General features: G+C 41.9%; 1 protein-coding gene across 1 annotated transcript in view; it reads left to right on the forward strand.

Annotated features, from left to right (window-relative positions):
• The window catches only part of LOC145402544 (2-hydroxyacyl-CoA lyase 2-like), a 172,828-nt gene that overhangs the window by 97,060 nt on the left and 52,433 nt on the right, over positions 1 to 23,335 (forward strand). The window contains exons 9-10 of the mRNA XM_080274549.1: positions 12,554 to 12,715; positions 14,186 to 14,319. Of these exons, the coding sequence (XP_080130675.1) occupies positions 12,554 to 12,715; positions 14,186 to 14,319 (296 nt within the window). The remainder of the gene's footprint in view (positions 1 to 12,553; positions 12,716 to 14,185; positions 14,320 to 23,335) is intronic.

The following is a 23,335-nucleotide window of genomic DNA, read 5'->3' on the forward strand; positions in this document are numbered from 1 at the left end:
ACGCTGCTACTGTGCGTGAGGCAGTTGGCAGGATGCAGGTAGGGAAGGCATCAGGCGTGTCTGGGTTGACTGCCGAAATGTGAAGGCCTCAGGAGATATAGAGGTGAGGTTAGTCACTGACATGATAAACGTGATTATATATGATGAGTATGTTTTCCCAGATGATTGGTAGAAGAGTGTAATTGTAAATATGTACAAAGGGAAGGGTGATGCCCTGGAAAGAGGAAATTATAGAGATCTAAAGCTTTTAGATCAGATAATGAAGGTAATGGAGAGAGTTTAGAAGGTATGATTAGAGAAAGATTGAATATTGATGAGATGCTATTTGCATTTATGCAAGGCAGGGGGACCACTGATGCCATATTCATTGTTCAACAACTTCAGGAAAAATATATTGGTAAGAAAAGGGATCTGTATTTTGTTTTTATTGATTTGGAGAAGGCCTTTGACAGAGTCCCTAAAGAGGTGGTGAAGTGGGCAATGAGAAAGCTTGGGTTGGAGGAGTGGCTGGTTAGGGTGGTTATGGCCATGTATGTGGGTGCTCACACCCAGGTAAGAGTGAATGGAGATTTGAGTGATGAGTTTTCTGTGAATGTTGGTGTGCATCAGGGGTCAGTTTTGAGTTCATGTTGTCTATCATTGTACTTGAAGCCCTCTCATATGACTGCAGAAACAGACTCCTGTGGGAGATGTATGCTGATGATTTGGTGTTGATTGCAGAGAATGAAAGGGAGGTGGAGGAAAGATTTAGGAAGTGGAGAGATGGTATGGGACACAAAGGCTTAAGAGTAAATGCAGGTAAAACAAAAGTGATGACATGTAGGGTTGGTGGTGGTACAGTCAAAGAAGAGGGAGAGTTGCCATGTGCAGTTTGCCACAAAGGCCTAGGAAGTATTCCATCTAGTGCAGTGTTTGTGATAAGTGGGTGCACAAGAGATGTAGTGGTATTAGAGGCAGACCGCGAGATAATGCTGATTTTTTGTGTGCGGCTTATTGGGGAGGGCAGGTGGATTTTGTCAGGCGTGAAAGGATTGAACTTGCTGGTGAGTCTCTTGAGTGTGTGGGAGAGTTTTTTTTTATTTGGGAGACATGTGCTGGAGGTGGGGCTGGAGCTAGTTCTTAGTCTAGGGTGAGAAGTGGTTGGAAGATGTTCAGGGAGCTGTTGCCTCTCCCGACATTGAGGGGACTCTCCCTACGTGGTAAGGGGTCTTTGTATGCAGCATGTGTTAGGAGTGTGATGCTGTACGGTAGTGAGACCTGGGCAGTAAAGGAAGAGGATATTCGCAGGCCGAAACGTACAGAAATTACAATGATTAGGTGGATGTGCAGTGCATCCCTGTGTGCATAGCCTGGGGGGGCTGGGTTTACGATGGAAGAGTTGAGAGGTAGGATGGGACTGGAGTGTATTTACCTATTTGTAGTTTACAGGAATTGAGCAATGCTCATGTTGTCCTGTCTCCATATCACATTTATCAAGGCTACCTTTACACACATGAATGTTTTTCTCATGCACCACCTCTTTGTCTAAGTCGTTCCAAATATTCAAGTATTTACCTAATATACCTAATTGTGATATACACGGAATGTACTATGCTCGTGGGTTTCCGTCGCTGTTTCTCAATGAGTCAAATTTAGCTTTAAACTCGTTTAAGTTTTTAGACTGGACGATCTCTTTGTCCAGGCTATTCCATAAGTCTATACTTCTGTAAGGAAAGCTATATTTCTTGATATCCTTCAAGCAGCTTGACTTTTTCAATTTCATTCCGTGTCCTCTTGTTGCTCTCTTATCCCGTACAAACTGATCTTCTTTGTCAATTTTATCTACTCCCACCATGGTCCTTAACACTGCAATCATGTCTCTCCTCTTTCTCCTTTCCTCAAAGGAAGGCAAATCCAGTTTTTCCAACCTCTCTCTGTATGACAGGTCTGTCAGACTGGGGACCATCTTGGTTGCTGTTCTTTGTATTCTCTCAATCTTGTTTATATCTTTCTTTTTGTGCGGGGACCACACTACCGCTGCATATTCTAACCTGGGGTGGATCATTGCCACTATCAATTTTTTCATCATCTCCTCATCCATATAATGAAATGCTACTCTTATGTTAGTCAAGAGTTTATAAGTCTCTCCAACTATCTTGTTAATGTGCTTTTCTGATGACAAACTATCTTGGACCAGCACTCCCAAATCTTTCTCTTCTCTCCTTTTTGTGATTAATTCATTACCCAACAAATAATTTAGTGATGGCCTCATGGTACTTTTACCCATTTCCAATATTTTACATTTCTTTACATTAAATTTCATTTCCCACATCCGGCTCCAATTGTGTATCCTATCCAAATCCTCCTCAGCCTCTACCTTCCTCAAGATCTTTACATCATCAGCAAACAGACTTGCATAACTGTTCACTCCATCTACCATATCATTTACGTAAATCAGGAACATTACTGGTGCCAACACCGAGCCTTGAGGGACTCCACTTGTTACTTCCCTCCATCCAGACATCCTATTCTTTATTACTGTCCTCATTTGTCTGTCTCTCAAAAAGTCTCTCATCCATTCCAGAAGTTTCCCCTTCAGTCCTCCTATATATTCTAGTTTCCACATTAGTCTCTTATGAGGTACCTTGTCAAAGGCCTTCTCTAAGTCTAAGTACACACAATCCACCCAACCATCACTCTCCTGTGTATTGGTGTTGTGATGAGGAGAGGTAGATTGAGATGGTTTGAGCATGTGGAGAGGATGGGGGATGATAATTGGGTGCAGAAGGTGAAAAGTGTTAATATTGTGCTGCGAGGCGTAGACCGAGAAAGATGTGGGACGAGGTAATAAAGTGTGACCTCAGGGTTAAGGGACTGAACAGGGAGGATGCCATAGATCCGTCCAGCATGGAGAGCCGCCATTACGTGACCAAGGCCGATGCATGCAAGCATGTTGGAGCCTACAAAAACGAAAGCGAAATGATCTCCATCTTTTACCAAAGGTGGAGATTTTTCCTTCCGTCCTTATTGATCTCCAACAATTATCATAGGTGGAAGTCTTTGTTGATTTCATTGTTTTTATTACATTATTCCTTTACCTTGAATGCTTCCCTATTATGTTACTAAACCTATTAACTTCAGTATTTTTTTTCATGGTGTTTGTAAGGATATTTGTGTTTTTTTGCGTTTAACCCCCAAATGCCGGGATATTTTTTAATACAGTCATTACCTCACAATGGGCAGTTTCCCGAAAATTGCATGGTTTTAAGCCTCAGTATTTCGGAAAGTACTGTATAGCACTTAGGGAAACAGATTAAAGACCATATTACTAGAAACAAATTAAAGACCATGTTACTCACCAACTCTTCCTCATGCGAATAAAAGTATCCCCAGGTCTGTAGGTCATTGCGCTGATGAGTAATGACATGAGGAAGAGAATTAATTTTCAGAGCGAGAGCAGGACGTGTTCTTGCGTCTTCCCGCAGCGCTGGCTGTGGCTTTGCTCTCAGTATGATAACTTCTCCATTACTTGATAAACTGGACACTGTTGCATCCAAGGCATGCCTGATGGCACTATCCCTGAGCCATTTTCGTATATCCTTGGAAAGAGGTTTGGCAGAGGTGGATGATGCATTTGGCTACAGGCGGAGCGGACGGAATCAGACAAAAAGGAACCTGATGATATCGTTGTACACCAGACAAAAGCATGGGACAGGCTGACTCTCGCCTGAGTTCTTTGGAGGGACTCCTTGTCTACCCTTTGGTGCCGAAATGAAATGTCGGCCAATTCAAATGGTGGTGGGAAGACACTTGTGTGTATAGCCATTACCCAGCAGCTGTGTGGCACCCTGATTGTGATGTATGTAGGCGTTACCCGGAGGTTAGGGGTTAAAAAAACGCACTCGAAGTTATCTGACTTTAAAACTGCTAAAATCAAGTCCAGTTACTATAATGTCATAACTAGTTTGTCTGTAATCGATAGTATGATGCTCCATTGAGATCATCTATCTATCTATCGCCAGACACCTCAATCCCGTTTGGGGTGGCCACAAACAAATTGCCTCCAAGTCGCCCTGTCCCCCACCATTTCCCTGCCCTGCTCCCAACTCACACCCCCCTCTCTCATATACCTCTCCATCTCATCCTCGGCCTCCCCCTCCCTCTTCCCCCCTCCTCCTCACTCACATACACTCTCTTCGTCAGTCTTCACCTTCCATCCTCTCCATATTTTTGTGGTTAGTAATAATCAAATAACATTTTATGAGGGGTTCGGTCCAACCTCGGTGGCCGATAATTTGCTCCATCGCACTGTGTCGTTGTGAATACTTTACTCATAGATAGCACAAGTATGAGGTTATTGCAAAGAAGAACATATGTTAAGCTGTATCTAACAAAAAATTTTCAAGATAACTCTAGTGGTTACGGAGATAGGACAGTTTAAAGGTCGCAAAACTTTGATTGCATTTTTTCCTTTTTTTATATTTTTGGCAGATAGCCCTGTATATTACTAAGGGCCTCATATGACCTCTGAAGATTCACCCATTAGCTGATTCCTTAAGCTGTCTGTGGTTCCTTCAGATGTATGTTGTTCATACCATGTGCTGTTTAAGCCATAAGACAATTTGGCTGCCTAAATAGAGGTTTTACTGTATTTTAGGGAGGGTAAGTGAAGTGACAGGAGTAACCCCCCCTGGCCAATAGTCATAACCCTGTATAATTTGTGCACTAGTGTTATCCAAAGTGTTGGAGGTATTGTGCTGAAAACAAAACACAGGTACATTTTCCCTTAGTCTGATGTTAACAGATGTATTGCATTATGTGGCCGATTAAAATTCACCCCTTAGCTGTTTCCTTAAGCTGTCTGTGGTTCTATCAGATGTATGCTGTTCATGCTGTGTGCTGTTTATGCTGTATGTTGTTTAGGCTATAAAATGATTTGGCTGCCTAAATAGAGGTTTAACTGTATTTCGGGGAGGGTAAATAAAGTGACGTATGAGTAACTCCCCATGGCCAATAGACATAACCCTGTATAATCCATGTGTTACTGTTATCCATATTCTGTTGCAGGTATTGTGCTGCTGTAAATTTGTAATGAGTATATTATGATAAGATTTGTATTTACTGGAAGATGGCTAAAGTCACAAATGAGTAACTCTCTGTGGCCATTTCATTTAAGCCCATACAGTATAACGTGTGTTATTAATTGTTATACAAATTCTGTTACAGGTGTTGGGCTGCTGTAAATGTGTAAGAAATATATTATGACTGGATATGTATGTGGAGGAGGGTGGCTGAAGTCACTTGTGAGCAGTTTTCTGTGACCACTTGATTTGACCCCATATAACCTGTGTGTTATTGAGAGATAGTAGTAGGGAAGATGTGCTGCTTGACCTGGGAGGAAGGTAGAGTCCTGGAGGATTGGAAGTCAGGTATAATTTGTACTCTGTACAAAGGAAAGGGGGAAAAAGAAGTGTGTGGTAATCACAGGGGCATTTGTCTTCTTTTTGTAATAGAAAAAGAATATGGTAGGATACTTGGTGACCGAGTTAGGGAAATAACAGAGGAATTAGTTGGAGAAGAATAGTGAGGTTTTAGGAAGGGAAGAGGTTGTATAGCTCAGATATTCATTCTTAGGTCATTAGTGGAAAAGTTTCTTGAGAAAGGAAAGAAGTTGTATGTGGCTTTCATGATTTTGGAGAAAGCACATGACAGGGTGGATAGCCAAGGAATTTGTGAAGTTTAAGGGATATATGGAGTAAATGGGAAGTTGTTGATTGTCGTGAAGAGTATGTGTGAGGGTGCTAAGGCTGCAGTGTATGTGGATAGTGAATTGAGTGAATTTTTCTGTCTGAATGTTGGATTGAAACAGGGATGTGTCATGTCCCCATGGTTGTTCAAGCTGAATGTGGATGGGGTAATAAAAGAGATGCAAGGTAGGGCAGTGGATGTTGGAGCAACCCTAATGAGAGAGGGCAGTGTTTGGAAACAGATACAAGGTAGGGCAGTGGATGTTGCAGTGGTCCTGATGAGAGAGGGCAGTGTTTGGAGACTTCCTGAACTGTTGTTTGCAGATGATACAGTATTGTTAAGTGACAATGAAGAGTAAGTGCAAGGTTTGGTGAATGAATTTAGGAGTGTGTGTAAGAAACAGAAACTAAAGGTGAATGTAGAGAAAAGTTATGGTCTTTGAGGGAAATGAAGTGACTGAATGTACAATGAGGCTTGATTAGGAGGAATTGGAAAATGTCTGCCTTTAAGTACTTCGATAGTGTGATGAGTAAGAATGGAAGTTTAGAGGGTAAAGTGCTTGAAAGGGTACAACAGGGAAGAAAAGTTGCTGGTTCTTTGAAAGCAGTGATAAAGAACAGGGAAGTGAGCATGGAAGTGAAAAAGTTACTGCATGACAGTATTGTGAACTCTAACGTATGGAAGTGAAGCTTGGACCTTGTTGGAAGGACACAAGTCAAGAGTGAGAGCAATGGAAATGAGTTATTTGAGAGGAGCATGTGAACTCTAAGCCCTTGGCCACCCCGTTTGGGATACATGGCGTCTGGCAATGAATGAATGAATGAATGAATGAATGTGAAGTTACATGGAGAGACAGACTGTCAAATGAGGAAGTGAAGGAGTGCTGTGGTGTGGATGTGGATGTGATAGAAAGTGTTAGGAGAAATACATTGAGGTGGTTTGGCCATGTGGAGAAGGTGGAAAGCGAGAGACTAATGAGGAGAGTGTATGCGATTGAGGTGGAGGGGGGTAGAGGGAGGAGGAGACCAAGGATGAGATGGAGGGATGGAGTGGAAAGGTATATGAGAGAAGGGGATGTCAGCTGGGAGCTGGGCAGTGAAATGGCGGGGGACTGGGCGACATGGAGGCGATTTGTTTGTGGCCACCCGTTCAGGATTGAGGCATCTGGCAGTAGATAGATAGTTATTGAGTGTTATCCAAATTCATGACCCCATATAACCCTTGTGAAACTGTTATCCAAATTCTGATAAGAGTGTTGCCTTGCTAGAAATGTGTCATGAATACATTATAACTGGATATACTGTATATGAGAGAGGGAGTGACTGAGGACAAGAATACTAAACTTTATGGCCACTTGACATACAGCTACCCCATAGAGCCCATATTATGATTGCCTCAGTGTCTGAAAAAGCACTATCTGAACTAACTTTACTTGACATAAACTCTTTTGATACTGGTACTTGTCTGCATTGTTGAGGATTGTGTGTGACTTCGGACTCTCTTGTGGCTTAACACTTTGCCTTAGAACAAAAATAATCATGCCCATCACAATTAGGGACCAGTTGTGTAAGGCAGGGAATGATAATGGTTACAGTGAATCCCATTTCACCCCACTTGAAATTGTAGGAGCTCGAGGGTTTGATAACATAGTCCATTTGAGCAACTGGTTATTATTGTCTTAACACAAGGACTGTGACTTATATTTTAAGATGGGCTTCATAGTTACCTTTTATTTGTGAGATTTTCAGCCATGTACCACAAAGTTCCTGCAATAAACAATTTTTTTTTTGTTTTCAACAGAGGAAGGAAAAATAAATGTATTAAAAAAAAAAATCCGTACACCAGAATACTGGCATCCTTCATTCATAAATATTTGTAACAGTTGGACATGAACAGCTGTAGGTTGAAGTTTGGGGGGAAACAACTCTGGGGAAGCGAGTTTGTGGAAGATGCAGTTCGAGGAATAAAAGAATTCTGATATGCAGAAGTACTGCAATATGGCTGTGTGACATTCCAGCATGAGCACTACCAGATGCCTGTGTAGCACAAGGGAAGACATGGTGAGGTTACACAATGGACGCAACTTCGTCTGAGCATTTGCAAATTATATGGGCTATTAGGGAAGCCATCATCTCTTATTCCTACACCCATAGTTGAACAGGAACAAATGAGCAATAGCTTCCATGAATGCAAGTCATAAAGTTTCCAACCTATTTAACCCTTTAACCGGGGGCTTGATTTGCTTTTTCTTGCCTCACCCGCGGTCATATTCACGCTCCGACAGACTCTCTAAAAATATTTGCCAAAAATCAGTTATTAGTCTTAGAGTATTAAAATCACATCTGCTTATGGCACATACCTTCAGCTTTCTCCTGGGGTGTTTGTTGAGCCTTCGTCGAGTACCGTAGGACTTGTGGAGACCTCTGAAGTTGGGTAACGAAGTCTCCACTTTACACTTCCCGACAACCCGTAATATGATTACCACAGCCTGATATTATCACTAGAAACACTATTCTATGATTCTCAAATAGTTTGGAATCCATTTTCCCCCCCCCAAAAAAAAAACACTGTGAAAGCAATGAAAATTACGAGGGTGTATGACCTTCCCACTTGTGCTAGTTCGCCGCTGGTGTTGTCACTTATTATTCATAAAAACACTCACAGTTTATATTTCTATTACTATATAACACTTATATATACCTACAGTCTTTATCCATAAGTTTCCTTCAGTACTAGTAGTTTATTGTCACTGTAGGCATTCAATTTCTTTCAGTAAAATACATAGCATTCACTTTCTCGTCCTGTATACTAGCATTGAGAGTGAATGTCACTTTCACCTTTACTCTCATAACTTATAGTATTCATACATGCTAGAGTGAAACTTTCACTTTCATTACTCCTAGTATATATACTCGTATTTTTATAATACTACTCATTTACATTTCTATTTATGTTCTCTATTTTATTTACATTATTTACATTTCTATTTTATTTACACTGTGTTATGCACTGTCACTTGAAGTAACTTATAAAACTATTTTCCACTGTTCACTTATATTTATATTCATTGCTTTCACTTGCTGTTTACACATTATTTACACATTATTTACAATTCCACTTGCACTGTTTTACTAAACAGAAAGATCGTAGTCACTCTCTTTCAATTGTCATCCCTTTACCTCTTTCCACACGAGGTTTAGTAGGGGGTAAAGGTCACAGGGCCCTTTGCATGGGGGTAAAAAATGGCGGAAGTTAGCAGGAGCAAACAGATGTACCTTCACCTTGGGAGATGACAGTGAACTGATAGGGGTGGGCCGGGGTGGCCTACCTAGGGAAATGCATTACTGCCAACGTCAGGCTCTTGACAGCTGCTAATATATAGCAGTGAAATGATTGGCAGGAAATCTAGACAATACATTATAAATTAGGTAGTTCCAGGTGAATGTAAATATCACTTAGGCTTCTCCCTTCCCTCCTTCTATATATTTTTAGTACGAGAATAGATTATACGGCATATTTCAAGGGGAAATAAACAGCGAAAATTAGCGAACGAGTGCACATGAGGTGTTGTCAGGTGATAATTAGCCAATTCCAGGTGTATGGCAATCTCACTTACCTTATTTCTTTTTTATATATATTATTTGGTATAAGAATAGGGCATAGGGCTTATTTCAATGGATGAAATCAGTGGAAAATTCCAGAGAAGATTTACTTAGCGTAGCACGGCCAGGCAGGCGAGAGGAGAGGGTAATGGAGGGAAGGTAGGGAGGGGAGTCAAGAACGGGGAGAAATGACTAAATTGTCAACAATGGATGGGAGTACAAATGAGTTTAGGAATGCTGACTAGTGTTGGACATTGGCAATACTGATAGATGATACAAGCTACCACTTGAAAGCCCGGTCGAATTCAAAATAACACAGAATCACAAAAGTGACGCCCCACGGTATGATCCCTTGCTCCCAAGCGTCACGAAAGTGACGCCTCGCGGTTAAGGGGTTAATGATGCATTTGCATACAAGAAAGGCATACCTGTTTAGAAAAACAGTTTCATCATCCTCATCATCTAATCCAGTGTTGGCCCATGAGAAGCGTAGGAGCCTGGGGCCAGTCAAGTTGGCCCTGACATTTAAGATGAGAGTGACCAGCTTCACTCACCCGTGTGTGGCATTATGTGAACAGTTAACCCCAACCACCCCGTGGATATAAACCTGGGCTGGCTCAATCTGATTGGAGCACCTTAATAACCCACTGAACCACCAGGTGCCATAATTTGTTTATAGGGTTACCACCCAGCTTAGTATATGGTGTCCTGGTGTACAGGAAAAGCCAGTTCATAATGCTAAAATTGAATGCAAGCCTGACAGTGGTTAGGGAAGGAAAGGAAGAATTTTAAAAATATTTGAAAGTAGTACATTATACTTAAGTAATGGCCCTCAGTAGTCTAACTGGTAACTCACTTAACTCTCTATAAGGGACAATCTCAGTTGGGTACTTGCTGGCTTCTCACCACCTTGGAAATACCCAGTTACATTAAGTCCATAGATAAGGTGAGTTCAGCAAAATTATTTCATAGGTTGGTGTACCATAACTCTTCTCAAGATGTTGATGTACATTTGAATTTATTTTGCAGTGGCTGCTTAGTTGGCCATGTTGCCACATCGTAAGGAATTAAACAAACGACCTGGCCATGCTCCACATGTTAAATGCTTAGCCTTGGATGCTACTCTTCTATGATTAGATAATAAAGGTGTAATGCGTTTAATAGGAACAATTCTTCCATCCTCTTGTAAACCACATCTTGTTAGATTATGTGTTTATTTTTGCCAACGGATGTTTTTTTTCCAGTGTTGGAGAGATTGTTCAGATTAAATGGATTAGATAAAGGCCTCATCAGCCTTTTTAGTACTAGGGGTCTCTTCCTAATCCGAAAAAAGTTCCATCGATCCATCCATCATCCAATCCTACGTTGCCCCACGAGGAGCGTAGGAGCCCAGGACTAGGCAGTTGGTCCTGACATTTAAGATGAGACTGACCAGCCTCACTCATCCCTGAGTGGCATTACGTGAGCAATAAACCCCAACCACCCCTTGGATATAAACCTTCACCGGCTCAATCCGATTGGAGTGCAATAATTACCCACTAAACCAACAGGTGCCAAAATTTGGTTATATGGTTACCGCCCAGCATAGTAAATGGTTTCCTGGTCTACAGGAAACCATTTGGCTTGTCAGTCAATGTAGAGTCACCCAGAGGCAGAAGGATGAGGAAAGAATGAAGGAAGGAAAGACAGAAGAGGGAGCGTAGTCACCCGTAGGGAGAAGGACAAGGAAAGACTGAAGGAAAGAAAGACAGAAGAGGATGGAAGGAAAGAAGATGGAGGAGAGGAAAGGGCAGACACCCGAGAGCAGCACTACATCAAGAAAGTTTTTGAGTAATATTTCTATCTGTCTGTAATTAGCTGCCCTGGTCCTAGTGGGGGTACCGGTAGTCACAAACTTATTACTGTCATATCACCCTGTCTTTTACCATCAGGCTACCCTCTGTTGAATTCGCACTAGCCAAAGAGTTAAGTCCACCTCATCCTCCCTTAAACCAGCTCACCCATTTCAGAACTCTAACATATTTTGAATGGGTGGGAGATGTTGCAGCCTTCATGTGTGACCTTGCAGTGGGACTCTCAAGAAGTTAAAACTGTGACCCAGTAATTCTCTAAGGTTGTAGATTGGGGTGGCAGCCATCAACCCTAGGATTGTTGCTACAAGCTTGGTAACTAGCTACACAGTCATCAGTGCTGAGGCTCTCTTATTATTGCAAATCTTACTACACATTTCTTATTTTTTTCTCCACCAGGTTCTAGCTACTGTTGGGAAGTAATTAGTTCTGGCACTTGGTTTAGTTTCCAATGATAGAATACATCAGCTATACCATGGACAATCCTATGATGTGGATTCTGTAAGAGAAAGCATGGCGTTATTTTTACGTATGTACAGTATGTATATATTAGCCCTTTCACTCCAGTGATGCATTTTACATTATACACAAGCTGTCTCCAGACAGCTTTATTCTGATTTACAAAGACTTCTTGAACTGGAGAGGTTTGATATGGCCTTCATTTACCTCTTAACACGAAAGCTAAGTAAAATTGTCTGAAGGTAGCAGGAATGGATCATTTAAATATGTTACCAGATTGATGGGGTTAAATGCATTTTCAGTATTAAAATTCTCCAACCTTATCTAACCCCATGTATACAGCTGATATCCATTGTAGTTTATTTTTAGTTCAGCCAGATGATTTTCTTCAGTCTATGAAAGGTACCTTAGTGAAAGGGCTCCTTAAGGATTTATCTAACCCTTCATTTTCAGAGTGTTTGTCCAAGCTGAGTAAAAGTGTCTACTAGCTGCAGAAATAATAATAAAAGAAAAGTCATTGTAGTAAAATCTACCTCATTCTTCTCAAAACTATGACATAATGTGGAAGCCAGCCATGGATGTGATGGGGTATGTTGCAGCCATCATGTGGATCTTGCAGTGGGGTCATGGAAGGTTATAAGTGTGGCTATTTCTCTAATGTTTCAGACTACACAAAGGCCCCCCCCCCCCCCTTTTTTTTTTTTTTTTTTTATTTTTTTTTTTTTTTTTTAATGCACCATAGAGAGATTGGGCTCTGTTGTTTAAAAAGTTAGGAAAATAAAAACTTAAATTCCTTCCAATGTTTTCCTCCCATTTATCAGATCCTCTTGTCACAGTGAATCTATTGTCTCTAATTATGTAGGGTATTATTATAAATTAGTCTCACTTTCAGTAAGTTCACCACTTTATTTGCAGAACTCTGACATATTCTGGAAGCCAGCTGTGGGTGTGGTGGGGGATGTTGCAACCTTCATGCGTGACCTTGCAGCAGGACTGTCAGGAACGTATAAGTGTGACCCTGACTGGATTGCAACTCTGAGAGAACGCGAAAATGCCAAGGAAAATGTCAACTTTAAGGTAGGACTTGAGTGCAGAATCAGGAAAGTGGTAGTTACTTTATAGCACATTTGTTCATGGCCGACAGAGATCTCTAACTTCTTTTAGCTTTGTTAATAGTCAGGTGTACTCAAACTTGAGGGTCAGTTTTACTTTTAACAAGGGTTCTTCAGATTTAGTATGACCAAACCTTATGTGTTATTAAGACTGCTGTTATTGTTGGACTGCAGGGCACTTCAGCTAGACCCTCTCAAGGACCTTATGTAGAAGTTAGCTATGTCTGAGGTGATCATTTTATATAATCTTTGCTTAGTGATGATGATGATGATGATGATGATGGATATTGCTTGTTATTGTATTTTTAGCCAGGTAGGTGCAGAAATTACCTCCCTCCCACCTCCACCTCCACCCCAAAATGGTGATGATGATCAGTATTTCTAATTGTAGTATGAAGTGCATTTATAAAGAAAAACAATTTTGATAGTTATGCCTGGGAGGTGGAGTCAGGATTCTGGAAATTGTATAGTGAGTGAATGAGTGTGTGGCCTATTTCATTCTGTCGATTAGTTCTTCTTGTCCTCAGAATTCCGCTTCACCCATTTTTAATTTCAAAAAAAGGGTCAGGATGATGATGATGAATACAGTAATCCCTCGATTATCCAACGTAATAGAGCCAAAGACATGTCAGGGCAATGGCTTCGTCTGGATAGTGGACTTCTCCCCTGGCCCCCATTCGCACAGAACCTAACCTTGAAAGCCAGTGTAAAAGGCCACTACAGTATATCATATAACACTTGTTCCTGTTGTTTAACACTACTCTTTCTGGTCAAGCAGACCTAAAAATGTAGTGTGGATCACAAAACATAATGATAAATGGAATAAAATCATGGTAAAATAGAATAAAATCATGGTACAGTACAGGACGATAGAATAAAGTCAATGTCAGCACTCATAATTCAACCATCTAGCATCAGTCTTATCCCTGATCTCCTGCTTCTATAGAGTCAGCACTACCCTCTTCCTTTTCCCCAGTGAAGGGATCATCATCACACTCCTCAGGAAGAGGCATGCAAGGAATAACAAGGCCAGAAGCAGGTAAGGAACAACCACAAAAAGCACCATGTGTACCGCTATAACAACTGTTTACATTGTCGCGCAGGAACTGAGAGCGAGTGAGGGAGGGTCTTTGGCGGACACTGGGTAAACTAAGCAGCCAGACATGGTGGTGCCACTGGGCTATTCCCACCCATCTGGGTGGAAATTTTTTGTGTGACCATGATTTCCAAACAGACGCAAACATTTTGTCTGGATAGTGGGAAAAATGTGCGAATAATGGTTTGGAATTGCCAGATCACAGTGTTCTGGTAATGGATTGTCTGGGTAGTGGTCGTCTGGATAATTGAGAGATTACTGTATTGGTGTATAATTTATACTGTGTACGTTTGATGATGATAGTGATGAATCTTGCTAATTTTGTCTTATATTAACCAGATGGGAGAGGAGATCCCAGAGGAACACCTTAATCCAGTGAAGGTGCTACAAGAGGTTGAAGAAGCGCTGCCCCCCAATTCCCTTTTGGTAGCTGATGGTGGTGACTTTGTGGCAACTGCTGCTTATACAGTCAGGTGAGGAACGTGATGTGAGGAGGATTTGTTGTCGAATTATGAGGTTCATACTATCATCTGGTTAATGATATACTTTTGTAATTAAATTCGTAGCACTACACCCAATCTTTAGGTTGCAAAAAAGTCACAATGATGATGATGATGGTGATATTTTAATTCTTTAACTCCTTCAGTGACAAATTACTATTTGCCATAGAGTTAGTTAAGTGATGGAGTGCATAGATTTGGAGTGTAGTTATGTTTGGCACAATTTGAGCTGTGACTGGTACTTCATGGTTGCAATGCCTGTAAGAAAGAGGCCTAGAAGCCACCTTCTCAATGCAGAGCTAGAAAATGGGAGACCGTCACACAGTGTGATACTGTAGTTCCTTTCAGCCCTTCACTCCCAATGATCCTTCTTAAGTTTTAGAAAATCTTGTAAAGATAAGAAAATAATGTATATAGGACATTTGAGATGTTCATTCATTTTGTATCATTTCTGAAGGTTCCAAAAAGCTTGCATGAGTTGGCTTTGGTCACCTAATGGTGGCTCTCCATGCTGCTTGATCTCTGGCAGCTTCCCTATTCAGTCCCTTATCCATGAGGTCACGCTCAATGGCCTCATCCCAGGTCTTTTTCAGACTACCTCCCGCAACGCTGCCCCTAACATTAACATTTCTCACTTTCTGCACCCAATTATTATCCTCCATCCCCTCCACATGCCCAGACCATGTCAGTCTACCTCTCTACATCACAATTCCAATACACCTCAGTCCCATCATACCCCTCAGCTCTTCCATCATAAACCCAACACCCCCAGGCCTTGCATGAAGGTATGCACTGCACATCCACCTATTGTTGTCATTTCTGTATGTGTGAGCCTGCAAATATCCTCTTCCTTTACTGCCCAGGTCTCATTACCATACATGGTTACACTCCTAACACATGCTGCTTACAAATATCCCTTAGCACATAGGGAGAGCCCTCTCACTGTCAGGAGAGGCAACAGCTCCCTTAACTTTTTCCTGCTACTCCTCACTGTAGCTACAGAGCTAGCTCCAGCCCCACCTTCAGCACATAACTTGTCTCCCAAATAACAAAACTCTTCCACACACTCAAGAGACTCGCCAGCAAGTTCAGTCCTTTCATGCCAGACAGTCTCCACATCCTCTCCCCGATACACCGCAGACATGAAATAGCATTATCTCGCAGTCTACCTGTAATACCGCTACACTCTGTAATACCACTACACCCACTTATCACAAGTGCTTTTCGGAATGAAATTACTTCTCATTCCCTTGTGGCAAATCACACATGGCCACCCTCTCTCTTCTTTGACAGTACTGCCACAAGACCTAGATACTGTCACTTTTGTTTTATCTGCATTTAGGTGGGGGCGCTCACCATCCACTCACTCGATGTAGTGCTGCCCTCGGGCGACCGCCCTTTCCTCTCTTCCTTCCTTCTTTCTGTCTGTCCTCTTCTGTCTTCCTTTCCTTCATTCATTCCTCTTTCTTATGCCCACTGGTGACTCTACACTCCCTCTTCTGTCTTTTTTTTCCTTCTATCTTTCCTCTTCATTCTGCCTATGGGTGACTCTACACTGAGTAACAAGCCAAATGATTTCCTGTACACCGGGAAACCATTTACTATGCTAGGTGGTAACCGTATAACCAAATTATGGTGCTTGGTTATTTATTGGGCAGATAAGGTGCTCTAATTGGATTGAACCTGTACAGGTGTGTATCCAAGGGGCAGTTGAGGCTTATTGCTCATGCAGTGCCACTCAGTGATGAGTGAGGCTAGTTGCTTTCATCTTAAATGTCAGGACCAACTTGCCTCCAACGTGTCCCATTAGGCAACACAGGATATGATGATGATGATGATACTCTTTAGCCTCTGTGCTCCATACCATCTCTCCACTTCCTAAATCTTTCCTCAATCTCCCTTTCATTCTGTGCAATCAGCACTAAATCATCAGCATACATCATCACCCTTTGGAGTCCATTTCTGAAGTCATGTGAGAGAGCTTCAGGTACCATGATACAAGGGGCTCAAGACTGACCCCAGATGCACACCAGCATTCACAGAAAATTTATCAATCAAATCTCCATTCACCCTTACCTGGGTGTGAGCACCCACATACATGGCCATAACTACCCTAACCTGCCACTTCTCGATCCCAAGCTTTCTCATTGCCTACTTCACCACCTATCTAGGGACTCTATCAAGGGCATTCTCCAAATCAAGAGAAATAAAGTACGGTTCCTATATATTTTTCATGAAGCTGTCGAACAATGAATATGGCATCAGTGGTCCTTTTGTCGGCATAAACCCAAACTTCATCTCATCAGTACAGTATTTACGGTATTCATTCTCTAATCATACCTTCTAGAAATCTCTCCATTACCATTATCTGGTCTAAAAGCTTTATACCTCTATAATTTCATTTTTTCAGGGCATCACCCTTCCCCGTGTACACATTTACAATTACACTCTTTAGCCAGTCATCTGGGACAACACACTCATATAATTGTATTTATCTAGTCAGGGACTAACCCACCCCTATATCTTCTGAGGCTTTCAATATGTGCAGACCGTATTCCTCATCTCAGATTTCTTTTTTTTGTAACAAGTTCCTGCAACTGTGGGAAGTATGCTGGTTTTGGCACTTGATTTATCACCCAGTCCTTAGAAAACATTACCTGTACCATGGTCAACCTAAGTATAGGGATTCCTTGAAAGGAATTACCCGGTATGACAACATTCAGTTTGATTTTACTTTGCTTGCTAGTACAGTGCTCCCATCACATCCACGGGGGTTAGGTAACAGAGACACCCATGTGCGTTGAAAATCTGTGGATATCTGCTGCCCCCCTTAAAAACACCCCTGGACCCTCCTTTTCCTTATATAAATGAAGAAAAACCATATGTCCATCTTTACAACCACATTATTTAATAGAAAAACACTAAAAAAAAGTTAACAATAATGAATAATACTGGATGGCCTCTTCTGACTACTCGTCCCAGCTCCCTCCTCCAGCCTCCACGTCATCGACACTGCTGACAACCAAAACAAATGTTCCATGAGTAACTGCATCCCCCATTCCCTATGTACTCTACATGTACTCTCCATTATTGGAATGCTAAACAACCGAATGAGAAGACAAGTGTTGGATGCAAGAGTGTGGAGAGGGTGGGGGAATGGAGTCTCGGACCATCACTTAGTGATGGCCAAGGTAGAGCTGCAAAGAAAGTGGTTGAGGAGACGAAGGAGAAGACAGGAGGAAGCAGCTCCTGTGAGAAGAGTGGAGAAATTGCAAAATAGTGAGAAAATGACAGAGTATAAGAGCATAGTGGAAGAAAGATTGGGAAGGTATGAGCTAGAGCAGATGGAAGGGGTGGAAGATGTATGTAAGATATTCACTGAAGAGATAAGCGCAGCGTGTGAGGCGGTTTGTGGAGTGAGGAGGAGATGCAAGGGTGTGCAAGGAACAGCATGGTGAAATGATGAGGTGAAACGAGCTGTGGAACAAAAGAAGAAGGCATATGGTGAATGGTTGGCGAGTAGAGGTAAGGGAGAAGATGAGAGAGAGAAGAGAGAGGTATATGTGAGCAGGAGAAGGGAGGTTAAGAGACTGGTGAAGGAGAGTAAGAAGAAAGTGGATGAAGAGTTTGGGAGGAATCTGAGTGTGAAATGGAGGGAGAGTAAGAAATTGTTTTGGAAGGAGGTAAAGAAAGTAAGGCAGTGTGAAAGGGGAAATAGGGGAGTGAAAGATAGGAATAATAGATTGTTGGTGGAGAAGAGAGAGAAACTGAGGAGATGGAAGGAGCACTTTGAGGATTTGTTGAATGTAGAGAGTGAGAGCAGTGTGAGTATAAGTGGTTGGGGAATGGCTGGGAGAAGAAGAGATGAGAGGAGGGAGGAAGAGATCAGTAGGTCGGAAGTAGTGGAAGCGATGAAGATTAAGCTGGGAAAGGCCCCTGGAATTGGTGGAGTGTGTGGTGAAATGCTTAGGTATGGGGGTGAGATTGTTGTGGAGTGGATATGGAAGTTGTGTAGATTGGCTTGGGAAGAGGGAAGGGTTCCAGAGGACTGGAAATCAGGTATAATTGTTCCTCTGTACAAAGGAAAAGGGGAGAGAGAAGTATGTGGTAACCATAGGGGTATTTGCCTTCTTAGTGTGACTGGTAAAATATATGGTAGAATACTCATTGATAGGGTTAGGCATATGACAGAGGAGCTAGTTGGAGAAGAACAAGGGGGATTTAGGAAGGGAAAAGGGTGTGTAGATTAGATATTTGTTCTAAGATGTTTAGTGGAGAAGTATCTAGAGAAGGGAAGGAAAGTGTATGCTGCCTTCATGGACTTGGAGAAAGCTTATGACAGAATAGATAGACAAGTATGTGGAAGGTATTAAGAATATATGGAGTGGAGGGGAAATTGTTGAGTGCTGTGAAGAGTATGTACGAGGGAGCTAGGGCTACGGTGCGAGTGGATGGTGAGCTGAGTGAGTTCTTTGATCTCAATGTGGGACTGAAACAGGGGTGTGTGATGTCTCCATGGCTGTTTAATATATACATGGATGGGGTTGTAAAGGAGGTGCAAGGTAGGGCAGTGGATGTGGGGGTGGCCCTAATGAATGAGGGTGAGATTTGGAAGCTTCCGGTGTTGCTGTTTGCTGATGATACAGTATTGTTGAGTGAAGATGAATGGGAGTTGCAAGGTTTGGTGAATGAATTTGGGACAGTGTGTAGGAGGAGGAAGCTGAAAGATAATGTAAACAAAAGTAAAGTTATGGTGTTTGAGAGGAATGAAGTCACAGAGTGTGCAGTGAGGTTTGATGGTGAGGATATGGAGAATGTGAGTGCATTCAAGTACTTGGGTAGTGTGATGAGTAAGGATGGAACTTTGGGGGATGAAGTATGTGAAAGGGTACAGCAGGGAAGAAAGGTCGTTGGTACACTGAAAGCAGTGATGAGAAATAGGGAGGTGAGTATGGAAGTTAAGAAGTCACTGCATGATGGTATTGTGATCCCTACCCTGACGTATGGAAGCGAGGCGTGGACCTTGCAAGAGGGGAACAAGTCAAGAGTGAGAGCAGTGGAAATGAGTTACTTGAGAGGAGCATGTGGAGTGACGTGGAGGGACAGGTTGACGAATGAAGAAGTGAAGGAACGATGTGGATGTGGTTGAGAAGATTAGGAGAAATACACTGTGGTGGTTTGGACATGTGAAGAGAATGGAGAATGAAAGACTGACTAAGAGGGTGTATGTAGGTGAGGTGGAGGGAGGGAGAGGGAGAAGTAGACCGAGGATGAGGTGGAGGGATGGAGTTGAGAGGTATATGAGGGAGGGGGGGGTGAGTTGGGGGGAGGGTAGTCAAATGGTGGGTGACAGAGCAACTTGGAGGCGTTTTGTCTGCGGCCACCCTCTGCGGGATTAGGGCGTCGAGCTATAGAATAGGTAGAATAGAATAGAACATCCAAAGTTTGACAGTGTTTAAACTTGTGCCATTTCTAAACCTGGTGGAGTTTAATGTTCTTATTTGCATTGAAGCTGTATCAAGGACTACTCTTTCATCCCACATGCAGTAATTAAAGGTATCAGTCATGGTTTTTGTACAGGACCAATTTTTCCAAAATTTTCCAGGTTCAGTTATGGAAAATAAATAAAGTGACATTGCCAGCACTTTGGATGCGATTTTCTCATTTCACTCACCTAGAACAAGAATAAAAGGTATTGTGCGTGATTCCCACCCATCCCTAACCCCACGTCATATTCCATGTAAGTCAGGTAAGTATGCAGTCAACAGGTAAGTATCTAAAAACAGGCAAGTACAGAACAGTGAATGTTTACATACAGTAGGATCTCACCAATAACGTCTAATTGTTGCCAGAAAAACGTCGTTATTAGCGAAAACGTTATTTGCATGACATTAAAATACATGTATAAAGGGATTATTGGTGCTCCCACTCCAGGACTTTTATCCCCTTTTCCCACCTGGAGCCCTCCTATCACTACTGTACTTTTCTTTAGCAGAAACAATAAGATTAGTTATTAAATCATCATGAGTAATATAAAACTCACCTTAAAGGAGTTATGAGGTGTTTGGTATAATGATTGTTTCGAGGTTTGCGCATGAACGCTACTGCATCTTACCCCCTGACCCCTCGCTGGCCTCGTCCCCACTCCTGCCTCTCACGCGAGGGTCACCCACTTCCATCAACACTTCATCAAACCCCATAAAGTCAAAATCTTCAGGAAAGTCTCGCGTGTCATCATGTATTCAACCCTTCTCTGTTGTTCTTCCTCGGCTGGCTAGCTTTGTGAAAGAGAATGAGCGATGAGTGACTGATGGCGGGCATTCACTCAATCGTGATACTGTCTCTGGTATTTTCTTGAAATCTGATTTACAAGTCCAATCATTAGTCATTTAATCTGATGGCTGCTTTCTCTCTGTCTCAATAGACTTGAGTTGTGGCTGGAGTGCCGACCAGGCATGTTTAATGGTTGTCAGTGTTGTATTATTCCAGGCATTGACGAAGAAATTAATGGCCTGTTGAATGTTATATTTCTTCCAGAATGCAGCAACAGTCATTATGTTGAGGGTTGCAGGTATGCCAGGTGGAGCAGGTGAGTCACATGGGGCTGTGAAGGTGGAGGGGGAGGCAGATGTATGAGTCAGGTGGGGCAGTGGAGGTGGAGGGGACGGCGGTGGGCGAGTCAGGGGGGGTGGCGAGGGGAGGATCTGCCATCTCCTTCTCGTTATTGCACACATTTTCGGTGATTTCCTTCATCTTTTCTTGTTTGTCTGTTTCATTCCTCATCTTTTTATGGACATATTTGCAGTATAACAACTTGGCATTCACGAAATAACCGTTATTCAAGTGAATCCAAACGTTATTATAGAAACTGGGTATCTATTCTAACTTACCGTTATTGCCGAAAACGTTATTGTCAAAATTGTTATTGGTGAGATCCTACTGTATTGAAAAAAAAATATTTAAAAAATTATGAAACATGACCAAGGACATTAGGTAAAAGCTAAAATATCCTAACCTAACTGAACCTAAACTAAAATAACCTAACCAAACTTAAAACCAATCCTAACCTAAGATAACCTAACCTAACCAAACCTAAAATAACCTATCCAAACATAAGCCAAAATAACCTAACCTAACCTTACCTAAAACAACCAAACCAAACCTAAAATAACCTACCCTAACCCAAGCAAAAATAACCTACCGTACCGTAACCTAAAATAACCTAACTAAACCTAAAATAACCTATGCTAACTATGCTAAACTAACCTAATCAAACTTAAAATAACCGAACTTAACCATACTCCTGTTGTTGTCAAGTTTTCATTTAATATTACTGATTAACCAGATGTGTTGCTAATATTCCCTGTGGTGAGTTTTTGTCCTCATTCTCTGCATGTCAGTAAACCCTCTAAGGCTCAGGGTCTTGGGGGGGTGTACCTGTGTTTGACAATATCATTACACTCTTATGCACACGTTGGTGTATAATAGATACCTGTAAGAATGACAAACCTACTTAAATATCACAAGAAACACGAGGGCTAGCGGGTCTGACTGTGTTTTGCTGCGCTTTTGAACATGCTGCACTGTTATTGTTAGGGACTTGTGTGAACAAGTCCCAAGTAGCCAGTTGGAATGTGCAGCTGCAGGCATGACACTCCTGCAAGTATTCATTGACTGGCACGCCAGCAGCACACAATAACATAGTGAGAAAACATGTGGCCTTGCTTACAACGGGATACTACCCCTTTATGATGTGTGCGGCATTCCCAGAGCCTCCGACCCACAGGCAGAAAAGTGAAAAAAGCTCCTTGCACTGAAAGGACTCTTGACCTTATGATTCGTGCCGGATGGGTACCATATCCATGGCAGGATAAAGAAGAAGGGTGAATAAAGTGATACTGTATATGCAAAAAATTGGATTTCTCCGAAACTGGCACTTAGTCCCCTTTTGACACACCGCCCCTCATATATATGTGTATATATATTTTATATATATATATATATATATATATATATGTATATACTGTATATATATTTGCATATGGGTGACTCTACACCTAGTGACAAACCAAATAGTTTCCTGTACACCTGGAAACCATTTACTGCCCTGGGTAGTACCCATATAACCAAATTATGGCACTTGCAGGTTCAGTGAGTAATTAAGGCGCTCCAATCGGATTGAGCCGGTGCAGGTTTATTTTCAAGGGGTGGTTGGGGTTTATTGCTCATGTAATGTCACTTAGGCAGTAGTGAGGCTGGTCACTCTCGTCTTAGATGTCAGGACCAGCTTGCCTAGCCCCAGGCTGCTATGCTCCCCGTGGTGCAATATAGGATTGGGTGATGGATGGATGGATTATACATACATATATATATATATATATATATATATTCTGTATATATAAATACTGTGTATATATATATATATATATATATATATATATATATATATATATATATATGTCATATGAAAGGTATAAGGAAAAGAGGAATAGAGTGAGAAGGGCTGTGCGTGATGCTAAAGTGGCAGCAGATGAGAGGTGGGGTAGGCGGCTGACAGAGAATTTTCAACAGAATAAGAAAATGTTTTGGAAGGAGGTGAAAAGGGTGCGAAAGGGAGAGTCTGGGAAGGAAGAACGAGTAAAAGCAGAGGATGGAAGGATGTTAATTGAGATGGATGCAGTAAGGAAGAGATGGGCAGAGTATTTTGAAAGATTGTTAAATGTAGAGGAGGAAAGGGTGGCTGAGATTGTGGCGGATAGAAGGGTGCTAGGAATAAATGTGTTGGGAGAGTTGAATGATTCTTTGATCACGAAGGAGGAAGTGGAGAAGGCAGTAAAGGAGATGAAAACAGGGAAAGCTGCAGGTATGGATGGGTGTGCTGTGGAATGCCTGAAGGGTGGTGGAGTGACTATTGTTGACTGGTTAGTAAGATTGTTGAATGTGTGCTTTGAGAAAGGTATGGTGCCAATTGACTGGGCAAGTGCTTGTG

Source organism: Coenobita brevimanus, chromosome 58 (assembly GCF_032717465.1).
Source record: "Coenobita brevimanus isolate Jiangsu-jjx chromosome 58, ASM3271746v2, whole genome shotgun sequence".
NCBI classification, from domain to species: Eukaryota; Metazoa; Arthropoda; class Malacostraca; order Decapoda; family Coenobitidae; genus Coenobita; species Coenobita brevimanus.